Genomic DNA, 19239 nt, shown 5'->3' on the forward strand with positions numbered 1-19239 from the left:
CGTGGTGCGGGCTATTGCGAGCTTTCTAAAGACTTAAAGTGGCGATGCACTTTTAAAGTGGTCCGTACTGGGGCTCTGTCTGTGACATCACCCATCAATGAGAATATCTGCCTGAGATCCCTGGATTAACACCTGTTATGGTAAGTAACTGTGCTTTACCTGCATCCCATAGGAGCCTCTCAGTCCTCTCTTAATCACCGTAAGCTTTCCCCATCTGCCTTTTAATCTCATGAGTTTTTCAGCAGATTCATTATGTCTCCATCTCTTTCTGCATCCCTCCCCCTCCCCTAACTTTAACCTCAGAAACACTAGTGCATGATCTGATCTTTATCATTACACCAACCTTATGCCCCGTTAAGTTCCAGTACACTTCTGTCCCTAATCATTATATACCAATTTGAGAGTAGGATCCATGTGGGACTGAGAAGAAAGTAATACCTTTCTGAAAGGTGTTTCTACCTCCAGACATCTATCAATCCCAGCTCTTCCATCTGCTAGTTTACCAACTTTGCCAGCCCAACTTTGCCAGCCTCTCTAATGATGCCCTGACTTGCCCTTCCTTACACTTCCTATCATAATCCTGATCCATTATGATTTAGAAGCTTTAAATAGAAATAAATTTAAAGCTGTATCAATTATCACATTAGGAAGAATAATCCAAATCATAGTTATCGGATGCTAGGGACAACCTTGGGGGGTCAGTGCTCAAGAAAAGGATCTGGGTGTCCTCGTAGACAATACTGAAGCCTTCCACCCAATATTTGGCAGCAGCCAAGAAGGCAAACAGGATGCTAGGAATTATTAGAAAAGGGATAGTTAACAAGACTAAGAATGTTATAATGTCTCTGTATTGCTCAATGGTGCGACCTCACTTGAGTATTGCGTTCAGTTCTGGTCTCCTTATCTCATAAAAGATATAGCGGCACTAGAAAAAGTTCAAAGAAGATTGACCAAGATGAGGAAAGACTAGAGAGGTTAGGGCTCTTCAGCTTGGAAAAGAGACAGCTGAGGGGAGATTTGATTGAAATCTATAAAATTCTGAGTGAAAAATTCTGAGTGATGTAGAACGGGTACAAGTGAATCGATATTTTATTGCATTAAGATTTACAAAGACTAGGGGACACTCAAAGTTACAGAGTAATACTTTTAAAACCAATAGGAGGAAATATTTTTTCACTCAGAGAATAGTTAAGCTCTGGAATGCATTGCCAGGGAATGTGGTAAGAGCAGTTAATGTAGCTGGTTTTAAGAAAGATTTGGATAATTTCCTATAGGAAAAGTCCATAGTCTGCTGTTGAGACAGACATGGGTCGGTAGCATGGAATGCTGCTACTATTTGGGTTTTTGCCAGGTACTTGGGACTTGGATTGGTTTCCACGAAGATGGGATACTGGGCTAGATGGACCATTGGTCTGACCCTGTATGGCTATTCTTATGTTCCTTAATTTTCGATAAAAAGGTTTCCATTTTGGTTAGGTTCATATGCAATCATTAAAGTAACCGCCTTTTTCTCTTTTACCCCTCATCAGGTCAAATTGCTCTTCTGGGTCCACCACCACCCTTTTATATTCCAGTGCTCCTCTCTTACCTACTAGTATAGCTGCTTCCCTTTGTCCTGGAGAAACCAGCCTTCTAGGTCCACCACCATCCTCTCAAATATCAGGCCCACTTTCTTATCTAGTAGTGTAGCTTTTCCTTTCTTCCCTTGTTTGACATTCCTTTAGTATCTTGGTGCCCTCTGGGCCCAATGTGTTTTTTGAAGGAAGGCAGACTCTACCTTCTCTTCCCTTTGTGTGTGTATCACTTTTTTTCAGCCCTGCTGGATTGTTGACCCCTTTCGTATTCCATGATCCCAAGGTATACCATTAACATTGTTGCTGTGTGCATTAACTGAACTCAGCAAGAAAAACATGGCTAATGAACAACTTGAACATATATGTTATACTTTTTCAACCCCTGTTTGCTGTCCGTAATTAGTGCATTGTTTTCATTGTCAAATCTGCCTTCTAGTTAGGTGCTCTGAAACTGAATGGAAGTAATGGGGTGTATGAAAAGAGTTTATGTGGCTTTGCAGGGGAGGGAAAAGGGGTCCATAAGTATGTTTGCTTAGAGCTGAATATACTGTTAATCCAGCCTTGCCAGAAAGTGCATCCAGAAAGAAAAAAGTTGTTCTGAGGCAAAGAAACATAACTAACTCTAGCATACATAAACATTGACAAGAATATCTGAGTTTAGGTCAGATGTTCTCAACACATGGCACCATTGTCAGGCACTGGCACTGTATGTCTCCCAACTTCCTTCTGCCGTTGTGTATAGGTTGTGCTGGCACTGTATGTCTCCCAACTTCTTTCCCGCCTTCCTTGTCTTCTCTCCCCAGTTCACTCCCCCAGACCACAGCTGCCACTAGCATTAGTTTAGCCGGCAATTTCATCAGGCAACCTCAGCCCGCCTCCGATGAAAAAGGAAGTTGCATCATCAGAGGCGGGCCAGCCAAGCAAAGGCCTGAGGCTGCCTGTTGGAATCGCCAGCTCAGCAGTACCTCTTCTTTCCCTGGTGATAGCTCACTGCGTGCTTTTAACTTCCCCACACAGCTGCCACTAGCGTTAGTTTAGCCATGGTTCCATCAGGCAGCCTCAGGGCCTTTGCAAGACTGGCCCACCTCCAATGATGCAACTTCCTCTTTCATTGGAGACAGGCCAGCCTAGCAAAGGCCCTGAAACTGCCTAATGGAACAACGGCTAAACTAATGCTAGCGTCAGCTGTGTGGGGAGGTTAAAAACGCACAGTAAGCTGCCGCTAGGGAGAGGAGAGGTACTGCTGGACAGGGAGAAGAGGTATTGCCCGACAGTCGAGTCACAGCCCACAAATTCAGAGCAATGGCAGCTTCAGTGGCTTTCCTCAGATCCATACCTATTGAGCAAATTTGCAAAGCTGCTACCTGATCCTCAGTTCATACTTTCACTTCTCACTATTGTCTGGATGTTTTCTCCAGACGGGATGGCCATTTTGGCCAGAGAGTATTACAAAATTTATTCTCCTAAGTTGGCAACGCTCCCACCATCCCATTCTGGTTAGCTTGGAGGTCACCCATATATGAGAATAGACTGCCTGCTTGTCCTGGGATAAAGCATAGTTACTTACCGTAACAGTTGTTATCAAGGGATAGCATGCAGCTATTCTCACAACCCACCCACCCCCTCTGGTTGGTTTCTCTGCTAGCTATCTGAACTGAGGAGACTCGCCCTGTGCTGGGTGGGAAGGAACTCGTGTATGCGCGGTACAGCTGACTTGAAACTTCTACGTTTCTACAAGCAAGTCTGCTTGCGAGGCTGTCTGCATCCGGGCTCCGTGGATGATGTCACCCATATGTGAGAATAGCTGCCTGCTCTCTCTGGATAACAGCTTTTATGGTAAGTAACTGTGCTATATGCGCCCTTTTTCAAATGATATAGATTTTTAAAAAAGGGAAATGCGTTAATGAAGTCATTAGGTTCAATCTAGCCATTTATTTCTGCGTGAATTTAAACAACTAAAAAAAAAAAAAAAGATAAATATAGCTCATCCAGTCATACAACAAACGGCTCTACAGCACCTCTAATAATGTTTTGATCACTAGGTTCCTTCCTGAGGTCTCACTGAGGATATGAAAAAGATGCGATCCCCACTTCCAGACCTCTTCCACATAATTTACGGAGATGTGTTACTGAGCCTTGAAGGAGACCTGTGTGATTGCATTACAGCAAAATTAAAAGTAGCAGATAAAGATCAAAGTGAGAGCTAGGGCAAAACAGTTTAGGTGAAGATGCAGGTAATAATTAGCAATGTATAAAAAATATTTTATTTTTATTTGCTTATGTCATTTCAAAGCTGCTTGATGTTAATATAACTTTAAGTGTGTCAGTGTGTGTGTCACAGTACTGTTAGAATACGGTCCTTAAATCCAGTGGCGTACCTAGTATATATGACAGCCTATATTTTTAGTAATAAGCCGGAAAATGCAGCATCTTAAACACTGCAATGAGCACTAGAACACAAACACATGCATTGTTAAACTAAATAGAAAACCATGTCCTTTTCATACACACAGAACACAGATACACCCTCGCCTAATATAAAATAATCACAAACTAAAAATAGAAATTTGTAGACAAAAGTTAAACTGAACCACCAGGAAACAGACTGCATAGAAGAAACAGTGACACATGTCCCCTAATACTGTGCAAAATATAAAGACCATAGATGTAAATTTGAAAAAACTGATACATAACAATCACCACTTTACAAATTAACAAATAGAAATAAAACAAATCACAAGAAATAAGAAAATACCATTTTATTGGACTAATCCATTTTTCAATTAGCTTTCAGAGGCCAAATCTTTCTTCAAAACAGTACAATATACTGCTTTTATGGTATCCTGTACTGACCTGAGGAAAAGGGTTTAATCCCCAAAAACTTATCTTATTTCCATTTTCTATTTATAGACTTTTAACAATACAGTTACAATACTACTTGATTCTATGTAAAGCAACAAAAAAATTTTTTCTACCTTTTGTCACTTCTGCTTTAATCATCTTCTCTTTGCTCTCTTCTTTCTGTTCAGTGTTTGTCCTTGCTCCCTTCCATGTCCTCTCTTTTTGCCCCTTCCACCCAGCCTCTGCCATCTTTCTCTATACCCCTTCCATCGACTGTCCATCCTCTCTCTGCCCCTTGCATCCGCTGTCTACTCTCTCTGCCCTTTCCATCCAGTGTCCACCCTCTCTCTGTTCTATATGGCATCTTCCCTCTTTCTATGTCTCTTCAATAAACTGTACATTCTGTGCCCTTTCTCTCCTTTGTACATGATTCATTTCATCTTCACCCCCTCTCCATTTTTTTGTCTCCACCCCCTCTCCTATGCTCTCTCTTCTCCTCTCCTTCCTTCCCACTCCACCCCATGGTCTGGCATCTCTGCCTCCTTCACTTCTCTCCCCATGCCCTGGCATCTCTCTCCTCTCCTATCTCTCCCTCTCCCTCCTTCTCTGGCACCTCCTCTTCTCTCCTTTCTTTCCCTCTTGGCTGGCATTTTATGTCTCTTTAGTTTCCCTTCCCTCCCCCCATGCCCTGGCATCTCTCTCCTCTCCTTCCATCTCCCCCTCCCAGTCCATTATCTGGCATCTCTTATCCTTCATTTCTCTCCTTCCTTCTTTTCACCTGGTATGTCATCTGTCTCTTCCCCCTCCCCCCTTATGCCCTGACATCTCTCTCCCCCCTCCATGGTCTGGTAGCTAATTTCCTCTCCCTCCCTTCCATGGTCTTGGCATCTCTTTCCTCTCCTCTCCCTTCCCTGGTCTTCCTTCTCCCTGATTGGGTGCAGCTGCAGCACTTCTCTCTCCCCCTCCCCAATTGGGTGCAGCAGCAGCAGCTTTTCTCTTCCCCCCTCCCCCCAAAAAAGAATTGGGTGCAGCAGCAGCAACATTTCTCTTCCCCCTCCCCCCAAAAAATGGGTGCAGCAGCAAACATTTCTCTTCCCCCTCCCCCCATTGGGTGCAGCAGCAATAGCATTTCTCTTCTCGCCCCAATTGGGTGCAGCAGCAGCATTTCTCTTCCAATCCCTCCCATCTCACACACCCATCGGCAGAGTCGCTACAGACTAATGCAAGTTGTAAGCTTCCCTCCATCGCTGACGTATCTTCCATAGGTCAGCGATGGAGGGAAGCTTACAACTTGCTGCTCTTGCTTGCTTCGGGCCTTCCTCGTTGCCATGTCCTGCCTTCACGGAAACAGAAAGTAGGCAGAACCCGGCAGCAAGGAAGGCCTGAAGCAAGTAAAAGCAGCAAATTGTAAGCTTCCCTCCGTCACTGACCTATCTCCTGCCTTAGCCTATATCGAACTAATGCTCCGGGGCTCTAACGTGTGCGTGCCGGCTTCCCTTCTCTCTCCCCCCCTCCCCCAGGACGTAACTTCCGGTTTCGGAGGGAAGAGAAGGGAAGCTGGCATGCATACGTTAGAGCTCTGGAGCATGGGTTCAAGTCGCTTGCTGGCGTAAAAAAAAAGTCAGGCAGAAGTCAAACACTGAACTTTCGGCGGCGAGTCAGGCTGTTCTGAGTCAGCCCGGGAAATCTCCAAGCCGGTGAGAGGCTTGGGAATGATGAGCTGCGGCGGCAGCAGCAGGATTCACGATTGAGATGACAACTGGGGAGGATCAGAAACAGGTTGAACAGGAACCTCAATTAGATTTAACAGCAATTTTGGAAATATCTGATAAAGATTTGGCTAAACCAGCAACTCTTCTATTATCTGTGGCATTATTGCCAAATAAAGAATGGATATTAAAAATGTTTTTTAAAAATAAAAACAAGGAGTTTCTGGGTTTGAAAATTCAAGTTTTCCCAGATGTTAGTAAAGAAACTCAGAATCGTAGATGACAATTTATTTTTGAAATCAGGAGTTGCGCAGTTGGGTGGTGTTTTCTTCTTGCGTTTTCCATGTAAATTTATAGTAAGGTATCGTGATAATAAATATGTGTTTTTTGAATCGGCCCAACTTACAGCTTTCTTGATGCTGAAATGCCTGGGAAAGGAAGGAACAACAGCGGATTTGATCAATAGAATATAAGCTCTTTAACCCAGCCACTAGATACCTTTTTCTTGCATAGGATTTATTATTTGAATTTCCTTAATGTTCACTCATAAATTCTTGGATCCAATATGAGGATTTGAGACTGTTTGAATAGAGAATCTATTGGAAATTATTTTTCTTTTAAAAATATGTATAGTCAGACAATCTTTCTGTACAAAATGTTTGATTTTGTTAAAATGTAAACTGATAAATAGATAAAGTAAAAAAAAAAAGAAAAAAAGAGATGACAACTGGGTGGTCATTCCACCCAGCTAAAAGGCCCTAGGGAGAACACTGAAGCTCCAACAACACTATAATAAATACTGTGTTGGGAGCTATTTTAATTTACCAGGTGATGCTGAGCACAATAACATGCAAATTATATGCTTGCTATTTGTGTGGAGCAACCCCAGTATAAGGGGAAAGAACTGTGCCTGGCGCCAACTCAGAAGAGCAAAACGATAGGTACAACAGCTCTTCTGCCTCCTATCAAGCCCGATGCAACCCCAGCCCTCCCCCCCATTTCTCTACGATCAGCTGAGTGGCACAGATCCACTGGCTCGTTCAAATGATTGTGGCTCCAGTGCCACTCAGCTGATCACAGGGGATAAGAGGTATGGAAGGTTTTTTGTTTTTAAAAAAATAGCTTAAAAATGGGTGCAGCTGTTCATAGAAACATAGAAACAGACGGCAGATAAGGACCCACGGCCCATCTAGTCTGCCCACCTTAATGTCCCTCCCCTACCTTTGCCCTGTGAAGAGATCCCATGTGCCGATCCCATTTGGCCTTAAAATCAGGCACGCTGCTGGCCTCAATCACCTGTAGTGGAAGACTATTCCAGCGATCAACCACTCTTTCAGTGAAAAAGAATTTCCTGGTGTCACTTCGTAGTTTCCCGCCCCTGATTTTCAACGGATGCCCTCTTGTTGTCGTGGGACCCTTGAAAAAGAAGATATCTTCCTCCGCCTCGATGCGGCCCGTAAGATACTTGAACGTCTCGATCATGTCCCCCCTCTCTCTGCGCTCCTCGAGCGAGTATAGCTGTAATTTGTCAAGCCGTTTTTCGTATGGTAGATCCTTGAGTCCCGAGACCATCCGGGTGGCCATTCTTTGCACTGACTCCAGTCTCAGCACATCCTTGCGATAATGCGGCCTCCAGAATTGCACACAGTATTCCAGGTGGGGCCTCACCTGTTCTACCCCGTACACTCACACAACAGCTGCCGCAAGTCCAGACCGGCTGAAAAATTTTGCCCTGTAAAAGGGGGGTGTTCCCCTTTGTGCATCACAAGGAGAGCTTATTTAAATACTAATGAGCTTCTTGTAATGGATTTGCATAGAGTTCTCAGTAGCTGCTACTGTGGATCAGTAGCAGCCACGGAGAACCATTTTGAGCATCGGAGGCTGTGTTTCCTTGCAAGTAAGACTGGCTTTAAACAGTCTTATATGCATGTATAGCTTTTAAGCATTGGGGTCTGAGTGACTAAAAAGTAGAAAAAGAATTCCCAACTCATTTAGGGGGGAAAACAACTTTGCATGCTTGTGTAAGAGTTCAATAAATTTTGGCATGATACTTTTCCTCAGAAGTCTCATCTCCTCCAGTATCTAGTTCTCTCCTCTTTTCTGAATCTCTGAAATAGATGAGTTCACTCTGCATGCATACTCAAATGCTCCCCTCCTCTCCGACTCCTTAGCTTTTGTTCTGCCTCTGCCTGGCAGAATCCAAATCGAACTAATATTCTATGCTACCAATCCCAGGTCACGCAGTGGCTTTCCTCATGTCTATCTCAATAGCAGATTATGGACTTGCTGCTACTACTATTTATCATTTCTATAGTGCTGAAAGGAGTACACAGTACTGTACATGTACATTAATAGATGGTCACTGCTCAGAAGAGCTTATAGGAATTGGTCCAAATATTTTTTAAACCCAGATACACTAACCACTGTTACCACATACTCTGGCAATGAATTCCAGAGCTTAACTATTCGTTGAGTGAAAAAATATTTCATCTACCATATTTTTTTCTCCATAAGATGCACCTGACCATAAGACACACCCTAAATTTAGAGGAGGAAAACAAGAAAAAAAAAATTCTGATCATAATTCTCCCTGCCAGGCTCTGCACCCAACCCCACACTTCTTGCCAAGCTCTACACCCTGTCCCCCCTCCCTGCCAGGCTCTATACCCTGTTCCCCCTCTGGTAGTGGCTGGCAGGCAGGTAGGGACAGGGCACAGGGCAGGCAGGGACAGGGCAGGCAGGCCTAGTGGCTGACACGCATAAGATCATAAGAAGCCGGTCGGGTTGGTCGTTCCCATTGAGTTGTTCATGTAATGTGATTTAAATACTGGATTCTTCCACAGGCAGTTCTCCATTCCTCCCAGCCATCTGGTAAATCATTATCAAATAAATGACTACAGTCCACAACTTGTCCTCCTGTGCCTATTTGATCTCTGGACTGAAGACATACTACTGTTTGTCCTCGTACTGTATCATTGTCATTTGGCATAGATACAACCTCTGATACCCAGTGTCTTTGAGGCGGTTGATTGCATTAGACAGTAGTCTAACACACCCCAGAAATCCAGCACTCTGTTTTTTATGAATTTGTTTGTGATTCCATACACTGATTGTTATTGATTCCAACTTTCCAATATATAAGTCATAATGCTGGTTCCACTTTGGGTCTGTAGAATGGCACTGCCCTGATCCATCAACTACCACCTTGGCAAATGGATCAGGAATCCGGAAATATTCTTTTTTCATCAAGTTTTTTGCACATAGTACTTACTGTCAGGCGCAGCTTAACGGGCCAGTTCCTCCTGGAGCCCTGGTTAGATCTTTCCCGCCTGCCACGAGGGCTGAGGCAAACGCGAAGGGAGTCAGAGGAGCAGCGGTGGAGGTGGCTGAGGCCTGGATGTGCAGCGCTGCCATGGGGGAGGGAGGGAGGAGAGCGGAAGGCTGGAACCCGCCACCGCCGCTGCTGTTGACATAGCTGCTCGCTCTCTGTCAGGGCCATGGCGCCATGCTAGGACCCTCGGCGGTTTCTGGTTCCAATGGCTGCTGCTCATGTCCAGCCCGCGGGGAAGCTGCTTCTCCTGTGGGAAGCAGGACTCGCTGTCTCCAGCTGCCTCTCTAGCGGCAGAGCAGTGCAGAAGGTTGCCTGCCTGGTCGGCTGACAGATCCTGCCTGATCCTGTACTGCTTCTTGTGAGAACCGAAGCGGCGCAGGATCAGGCAGGCAGCCTTGTGCACTGCTCTGCTGCTAGAAAAAGGAAGAGGAGGTAGTCATGTCAGCCGACCAGGCAGGCAGCCTTGTGCGCCGCTAGAGAGGCAGCCACATCCAGCGAGGGAAGGCACCAGAATTAAAATAAGGTAACCAGGGGGTGAGGGGGGGGGGGTTGGGTATTCGCTCCATAAGACAAACCCTTATTTCCACCAATTTTTTGGGGGGGAAAAAAGTGCATCTTATGGAGCGAAAAATTACGGTATTTGTTTTAAAAGTATTTCTATTTAACTTCATTGAATCTCTCCTAGTCTTTGTACTTTATAAAAGAGTAAAAAAAACACCATCTGATTCACCTTTACCCGTTCTATACCACTCAGGATTTTATAGACTTCAATGATAGCTCTCCTCAGCTGTCTCTTTTCCAAGCTAAAGAGTCCTAACCTCTTTTGCCTTTCCTCATAGCAGGGGTCCATGCACAAATTCCAAATTAAATAAAATTTTATGTTGTTATCCTTAGGGTCTCGAACAAAACCATGCAAAATTTTTTGGCTGGATCTCTATTAGTTCAGGATTTAGAGAAAATACTATCTTAAAATTATATTTCTCTAGGAAGAATGTTCCCTTTTGTGGCCAACAAATAAATATATTTCCAAACATAGCAAGACAAATTCAACTTCATAAGAAGCAATTCCTGCAGCTGAAGCCTAAACTTTTAGTTTTAGGAGCTATATTTTTTTCTCAGATTCCCTTGTAATGATCACAAATAGAAATAATAGATATGGTATGTTTTCGGAAACTCCACCCATTTAGAAAAATTTGGGTCTTCAGGAAAATGTTACTTCATAAAGTTGTCCGTAGATTTACCCCCCCCCCCCTTTTACAAAGCTGTGCTAGCAGCTGCTGCTGCGATAATTGCTCCAGTGCCCATAGGGAGCATTTGCTGCATAACTGCTAACGTGATTTTGTAAAAGGGGGGGCGGGGTTAATTATCACTGTCTCTTGCTCTTTTGTTGTTGTTGTTGTTGTTTTGTTGTTTTCCTGTAAATTCATTGAATTATCTTGATTTAGAACAGTGGTTCCCAAACCCTGTCCTGGGGGACCCCCCAGCCAGTCGGGTTTTCAAGATATCCCTAATGAATATGTATGAGAGAGATTTGCATACCTGTTGCTTCCGTTATATTCAATTCTCTCTCATGCATATTCATTAGGGATATCTTGAAAACCCGACTGGCTGGGGGTCCCCCAGGACAGGGTTTGGGAACCACTGATTTAGAAGCTTGGAATTCAGGTGTTCTCCTGAGGTGTTGACTAAATAATTTATTGTTTTCCTTTTTGAACATTCATTTTCTGGAAAAATCTTCCTATAAATTTAAATTTGGAAATATAAAAAATAAATGTGTAAATATACCTGGCATCTATTTTTTTTTGTAAAAGACTTTAACTTGATTACACACCTCTACCTTCACTATATTCAGTCTGTAAGTTTGGAACAGAGTCTGGAATTTTGCAGACGTGGCAAAAACTACACAAGAGATGAGAAAGCTTTCATTATAAGTTACAGGAGGCACCTAAACCAGTGTTTCTCAACTTCTTCAAGCCATGTACCCCCTAAGTCTAAGTCAAGCGAGTACCCTTCCCAAGCTCCACCCCAGACCCCACCCCCATAAAAATAGTACTAATTGTAATGTATTTCTTCCATTTATTTTTCATATACACACAATATAATCTTATTAACAATACATAATGGTAACCACAAAATCAAAAAACACAAAGTACACTGTACGCAGAGAAAATGTTAATTATCATTTATATTCATTTTTTTTCAGAGGTCAATGCAGATGACTTTAAAATATGCAATGTCACCTGAGGAACAGCTACAAAAAAAAAATACAGTGCAAAATATAGACAGCAGATATAAATTCTCAAACTGGCACATGTCGATCACCAAACTGAAAATCAAATCATTTTCCCTACCTTTGTTGTTTGGTGATTTTATTAGTCTCTGGTTGCACTTCCTTCTGATTGTGCATCCAACATTTCTTTCTTTCTGCTTCCTGCACGGTCCTCTCCTCTGGACCTCATTCCCTTCCCCAACCAACATCTCTCTCTGTCCCTCCATGAGTCCAACATTTTTTCCTCTCTCCTCCACCACCATTGGTAACATGTCTCCCTTTCTCTCTCACTGTCCATCTGTCTTTCTTTCATTCCCTCCCTTGCTGCAAAAGGAGTGGGGAAAGAGAGAGAAAGATTGATCCAGGGTGCATCTCTCACACCCCCTCAGCTGCCACATCAAACATTTCTCCCACTCTCATAGTAACATAGTAACATAGTAGATGACGGCAGATAAAGACCCGAATGGTCCATCCAGTCTGCCCAACATGATTCAATTTAAATTTTTTAATTTTTTTTCTTAGCTATTTCTGGGCAAGAATCCAAAGCTTTACCCGGTACTATGCTTGGGTTCCAACTGCCGAAATCTCTGTTAAGACTTACTCCAGCCCATCTACACCCTCCCAGCCATTGAAGCCCTCCCCTGCCCATCCTCCACCAAACGGCCATACACAGACACAGACCGTACAAGTCTGCCCAGTAACTGGCCTAGTTCAATATTTAATATTATTTTCTGATTCTAAATCCTCTGTGTTCATCCCATGCTTCTTTGAACTCAGTCACAGTTTTACTCTCCACCACCTCTCTCGGGAGCGCATTCCAGGCATCCACTACCTTCTCTGTAAAGTAGAATTTCCTAACATTGCCCCTGAATCTACCACCCCTCAACCTCAAATTATGTCCTCTGGTTTTACCATTTTCCTTTCTCTGGAAAAGATTAATACCCTTCAAGTATTTGAACGTCTGAATCATATCTCCCCTGTCTCTCCTTTCCTCTAGGGTATACATATTCAGGACTTACAGTCTCTCCTCATACGTCTTCTGGCGCAAGCCTCCTATCATTTTCGTCGCCCTCCTCTGGACCGCCTCAAGTCTTCTTACGTCCTTCGCCAGATATGGTCTCCAAAACTGAACACAATACTCCAAGTGGGGCCTTACCAATGACCTGTACAGGGGCATCAACACCTTCTTCCTTCTACTGACTACGCTTCTCTTTATACAGCCCAGCATCCTTCTGGCAGCAGCCACTGCCTTGTCACACTGTTTTTTCGCCTTTAGATCTTCGGACACTATCACCCCAAGGTCCCTCTCCCCGTCCGTGCATATCAGCTTCTCTCCTCCCAGCATATACGGTTCCTTCCTATTATTAATCCCCAAATGCATTACTCTGCATTTCTTTGCAATGAATTTTAGTTGCCAGGCATTAGACCATTCCTCTAACTTTTGCAGATCCTTTTTCATATTTTCCACTCCCTCTTCGGTGTCTACTCTGTTACAAATCTTGGTATCATCTTCAAAAAGGCACACTTTTCCTTCTAACCCTTCAGCAATGTCACTCACAAACATATCCCCCAGATCATGTGTAGCATCTTTCACCACTACCCACCAGCCCCATGCCCAACATTTCTCCTTCTATCACCCCTCTCCAGCACATGCCACTTCTCTCCCTCCAGTCCCTCCACCCCTATATCCAGCATTCTTCCCCCTTGCATCCCTTTCAGTCTTTCCCACTACAGGTGATTGAGGCCAGCAGCGTGCCCGATTTTAAGGCCAAATGGGATAGACACGTGGGATCTATTCACAGAGAAAGATAGGGGAGGGTCATTAGGGTGGGCAGACTAGATGGGCCGTGGCCCTTATCTGCCGTCTATTTCTATGTTTCTATGTTTCTATCCAATATTTCTCCCTCTCATCCTTCTCTTCCCCATACTTCTACCTCATTCTTCTCTCTCTCTGTGCTCAACAATTTTCCTCTTTCTTCCTTTCCCCATGTGCATCATCTCTTTCCCTCTCACTTACATACTCATGCCCAACAATTCTCCCTTTCTATTCCCTTCCTCCTTTCTGTGTCCCAAGTTCATACCCTTCCCTTCCTCCATCCACACAACTTTTCCCCTCTTCCTTTCCCTTCCAACCATGTGCTTCTCATCTCTATATTTACTTCCATTCCACTTTATCGATGTGCACCTTCTTCATCCATGTGCATATCTTCCCTTTCTCTTCAGTTCCCCTTCCCTCCCTTCCATCCATGTGCATTTCCTCTCCATCCCATAAGAAGCATATTCCTTCTCCCATTTTTCTCTATCCACGTCCAGCAATTCTCCATTCCCATCCAGCCAACCAGCCAGCCTTACCAACTCTAACCATTTCCCCACATCCCTCAGTCCAACATCACTCCCTTTCTCCTCCCCCCCTCCCTCTCGGCAAGTCCAGTGTTTTTCCTCCTCTAACCTTCCTCCTTCTGCCGCCCTACCACTGCCTGACCCGGAATCTGGAGTGCACACAGGGCACTGCACTGGTGCTAACTTCAACAAAGAGCTTTCACATCCATGCGTCAGAGGTGCAGTACCAAAAGGGCCTTACAAACGGATAGACTCGAAGGCTCTGCATCAGTTAAGCTAGCACCAGTGCTGGACTCCCAGACAGGCAGCAGGTGGGGGTGGCAGAAGACAGAGGGATCTTCATCACTGGAGTTAGTTGTAATTGAAAAGACAATTTTTCAGGTAATGTTATAAAATATAGGACGAATCCAGGGGACTGAAAGAAGATTTTGTTGGGCCGACCAAAGTGATCTTGAGGGGGAATATAGTATTAGCAATCAATTGATGAATGTCGATGTATGTTCAGATCTTGCTTTAAAAGTAAGTAGAAGGATTTGGTATGTTATTCGATGAGTGAAGGGAAGCCAATGGGCATTTTATGATAGTGGTTTCATAGTTCATAGCTTATTAAAATTTGATTAAACGCTTAACATAAAATTCAAAGCGTTGTACAATAAAAGTTGTTTAAATATTAATTAGGGGACTGACTACAAATAATAAACATAATCCTTACGAGACAGACAAACTTGAATGGGGAGAGGACAAGAAAGCAAAAGGAAAAAAGGGGAGAACTACAATTTGTGAGAAAAGAGAACATAAACAGATAGAAACAATAGGATATGACAAGGTAGGAATTGCGTAATAATAATTAAAAAATTATTTAAAAAAGGATAAATCAGTTGTGTGGTGTGGCTGGATTCTGGATTATTTGGCCCAAGCAATGAGCTCTCCATCCGAGGAGACTTGCATTGGTGGTCCAACACAACCCCCTGCAAGTGGTGAACAGGGCTGTCCTGCTAGTCCAGACTGGGTCGCACCTGTTTGAAATCCTAAGGGACCAGGCCCAGTGAGACAAGAAAGCTGACTGCAGAGGCTGTGTGTGTGCTCATGCCCAAAGCACACCTGAAAATATGCTACCATAGAGCCTGGGAGCTGTAGATGGTCTCAAAACCTGGGAAACTACAAGGATCCCCTTCCCCCATATCAGTTGCCAAAGTCAGAAACAGTCTGTCACAAAAAGGGAAAGACTGAACTGGCAGCTGTGCTCAGCTGCTGATTCTTGCAGACATGCAGGCATGCCTAATTAATTGCTCATACTGACCTTGGCCCATGACTCCAGCATCCTCCCTGCTCACTGGGAAAGGGTAGATAATCCCCCCTGCTCACTGAGAAAGGGTAGATATGAATCACTCGCTTACTCTTTCCAAAAATACTAGGACGAGGGGGCATACGATGAAGCTACTATATAATAGATTTAAACAAACCGGAGAAAATATTTCTTCACACAATGTGTAATTAAATGTTGGAATTCGTTGCTGGAAAATGTGGTGAAATCAGTTAGCTTAGCAGGGTTTAAAAAAGGTTTGGATAATTTCCTAAAAGAGACCATTATTGAGATGGCATGGGGAAATCCACTGCTTATTCCTAGGATAAACAGCATAAAATCTGTTTTACTACTTGGGATCTAACTAGGTACTTGGGACCTGGGTTGGCCATTGTTGGAAACAGGACTGGGCTTGAGGACCTTTGTGAATCAACTTTATTCCCCCAAGGGGAATAAAGCCAAACCAGACAGGCCAGATTAAAATTGTTTTGCCTGGATGCTGCAGGAGAGCCTGTAGGGAAAACACCCAAATAGTATGTATGGGCAGTGAGAGGAGGGGGAATGTGGGACTTAAAACACTCTGGTGAAGCTGTGCAGGCTGAACCATTACCTCACCTAGCATGACTATGGGCAGCAGAGCCATTCTTTGTGCTCTACCTGGTCTGGTTCAAGAACCAGGAACCTGAGAGTAGATGTTAAGCTCAACCTCGCTGTCTGTTCTCATCTTGCAGTATGGGGAACTAGGCCTGGGACCAGGAGCACAAGCCTTAATGGCCTACCATCTACTAGAGCAGTGTTCACCAACTGTGCTGCGGCACAGTAGTGTGCTGTGGTGAGATTCCGGATGTGCCATGAGAGGCATGTCCTGTAGGTGAGTCTACTCTTCTCCGCACGTCCCCACTGGTGTAGTAATTTTAGGGTTAACAAGCTCAGGGTCCTGTCTGGAGGGCCTCCGCGTGTGCATGGATGTTGATGTGATGATGTCACACATGTGCATGATGTCATCGCATCAACATCTGCGAATGCACGGAGACCCTCCAGTCGCGGCCCTGACTATAGTGTGCTGCGGCTTGGAAAATTTTGCGAGACACTGTGCTAGAGAGAGAGTAAAAAACTGGAACTTTCCACTTTGCACCAGCTGTTTATACCAGTGAGTTAACTGGTGAAGATCAGTTTTCTCCACCTTTGTCTGCTGGTTTGAGGGGATAGTGCCCACATGTACAGCATGGCCCCAGCATGGCCAACAATGAAAATTGGTTAATAAATCCTAATAAATAAATGAATTGTGAGTAACACACTTTCAAATGGGGATCATGTAAAAGGGATTTGATTGTATGGGACAGAGTTTTATGTGCTCAGTCAGGATCCTATGATATTGCTAAGGGTATACACATGTAAAATGTAGGCACACAAACATAGCACCTACTTATATGCAATATACATTGCCATTTCAAAGATGAAGAACAGGTGGAGTAGGGGTGTAACAGGCACGTCTCATACATATATATTTTGGGACCTAGGAATGCTCTATCATCCTCTTCGTTTAGGGCTAGGTTAGTTTTTGAGACATTTTTAAATAGTTCCACTCCATTTGTGGTATGTATCTTTGACTAACCTTTTATAAAATGTACATGTGTGTCTATTTTTACCAGAATATATAGGGCAGATGCAAATCTGTGTGCCTTCCTTCCCTGGTGTAATTTCATGAAGACGCATAGCTGAATTCGTTACTTTTATAAAACAATAAACTGGTTATCGAAACAGTCTTTTTTTTTCCCCCCTAGGACAGTACATTCAATCATGAACAATATTTGAAGATTTCTGAATATTAATGAAAAATTAAAGACAGTAAATTATTTAGAACTGAAATTTTATTCAAAGACTTAAGAAAAATATTGCTAAAAGAAAACTTCACTTTGAATCTATGAGGAAGTATGGTGACAGCTTTTTGATGCTCTCCAGTTAAGCACAGCTTCTGATGAATCAGTTGGATATAAAAATGTTAAATAGTAGGAGACATTTATAAAATCGGCATAACATGCCACACTATCACAGGAGAATCAGTATGTTATACAAACTTGGTTAAAATTTTATACAAGAACACCAAAATCAAGAGATACAGGGGCTCATTTTCAAAGCACTTAGGGCCTCCTATCAAACTGCACTTAGAGACACACAAAGTACCATAGTATAAGTACTATGGCAGTTTGTGTGTCTAGGGGCCTCTTCTATCAAACTAAGAGTGTCGGGAGCAGCGTGGGCCATTCAGCGTGGCTCTCTGCGCTAAAAACTGCTAGCGCAGTTTGATAAAAGAGGCCCCTAGACACACAAATTGCCATAGTACTTATACTATGGTACTTTGTGTGTCTAAGTGCTTTGAAAATTCAAATTTCAGATTCATTTTATATTTTAAAGCAATAGGAAGACATGCATTTCTCCCTGTTTCTCTGGATGGAGCAACCTAGTGGCTGCTCTTTACCCTTAGCTATGATGTGATGGTAAGGGACAGTCCAGCAACAGTCTGGTTGGCTGATTTCCTCTTGGTGCTTTTATACTGAAGAAATGAAAGGTGACTTTTATAAATTCAGAATTTCATTAGATTCTCAGCAGGTGATAGAACTGTCCTTTGTTAAACTGGGACTACTTTATAGATTACATTGTTCTTTTCTTGCAGTGCCACTAAATCTAGGTGAAAGTGTGTCACGTGACCTTGAAAAGTTTACATAAAGAAGCTTGGAAGCCTCTGAAAGCAGTTGTATGTAAAAGTTTAATCTTTACTGCAGAGGGAGGTGCTGGAGCTAGTTTATTAGAGCTCATTTGATAGGGGATTTTCTTAACCTTTGATCCTCCCCCTCAGCCTGCCTTCTTATATGTCAGTTGGCTCTAAGCTGACTAGGGAGATTTTACAGCCTATTGTTACAATAAATATCCAGCCTTATAGGGTGCAGTCTTCTTTTGTTTCTGGCTTATATAAAGATGGCAAAGTTTCCCTGATCTGAACAGGCTTAATGTGAATTTAAAGAAATGGAAGTGCAGTGACACTGTTTGTTTTATGTTTCAGGCTACAGCTCCTTTCTTCAGCGTATTGCCCAGCGGTGCTGCTTGGGATTGATTTGGTGTCGCTGTCTGTAACTCAGTGGAGGATGAAGAAACCTAGTTTCCACTTTTCTAGACGCATGAAGATTTCTGGCAGGATCCAATGATAACATTCCTAAGCAATATTTGACAGGAGGTTTTAGCAAAGTGGAAAAATTGTTTTCCAGGATACAGAAATTTTAGGGCAGTTCTGAACTGCCTAATTTGCACTGCAATCAAGAACTCCGAAGAAGCTGGGGTTCAGTGCTGAAAAGAATGGCAAGACTGTCGCAGTTTTTGTTATAGCCAAAATTCAACTGAGGGGCCTTTAGCTGCATCCTGCCATAATGACATTCACAACGGTGGATTATATCATTTTTGTGCTGCTCCTGGTTCTTTCCTCAGGGATTGGGATGTACTATGCATTTAGTGGTGGGAAGCAGCGTACCACACAGGAGTTCCTGCTGGCAGATCGCAGCATGACTTTCCTGCCTGTGGCACTTTCCTTGCTGGCCACCTTTCAGTCAGCAGTGGCTATCCTTGGGGTTCCTTCTGAGATCTACCGGTTTGGTACTGAGTACTGGTTCTTAGGCTGCTCCTATATATTGGGCCTTATCATCCCAGCTCACATCTTCATTCCAGTGTTCTACCGTTTAAGGCTAACCAGCACCTATGAGGTAAGCTGTGGAACTATCAGCCCACTTTTAGGATTCAGAAATCCTAAAATGAGTGGTCATTTAAATTGCATCTCAAAGTATTTAGAATACTGTGCTTATGATTCAGAAGGGACATACTTA

The 19239-nt window shown here is 43.4% G+C and overlaps 1 protein-coding gene across 5 annotated transcripts in view; it reads left to right on the forward strand.

Moving 5' to 3' along the window:
• SLC5A6 (solute carrier family 5 member 6) overlaps positions 1 to 19239 on the forward strand; it is a 268897-nt gene that overhangs the window by 36744 nt on the left and 212914 nt on the right. For 3 of the 5 annotated variants that reach the window (XM_033936346.1, XM_033936350.1, XM_033936349.1), the window contains exon 2: positions 18429 to 19119. In XM_033936346.1, the coding sequence (XP_033792237.1) occupies positions 18790 to 19119 (330 nt within the window). In that variant the 5' untranslated portion in view covers positions 18429 to 18789. The other 2 variants (XM_033936348.1, XM_033936347.1) reach the window with 2 other exon arrangements.

This window comes from Geotrypetes seraphini, chromosome 3 (assembly GCF_902459505.1).
Source record: "Geotrypetes seraphini chromosome 3, aGeoSer1.1, whole genome shotgun sequence".
Taxonomy (NCBI): Eukaryota; Metazoa; Chordata; class Amphibia; order Gymnophiona; family Dermophiidae; genus Geotrypetes; species Geotrypetes seraphini.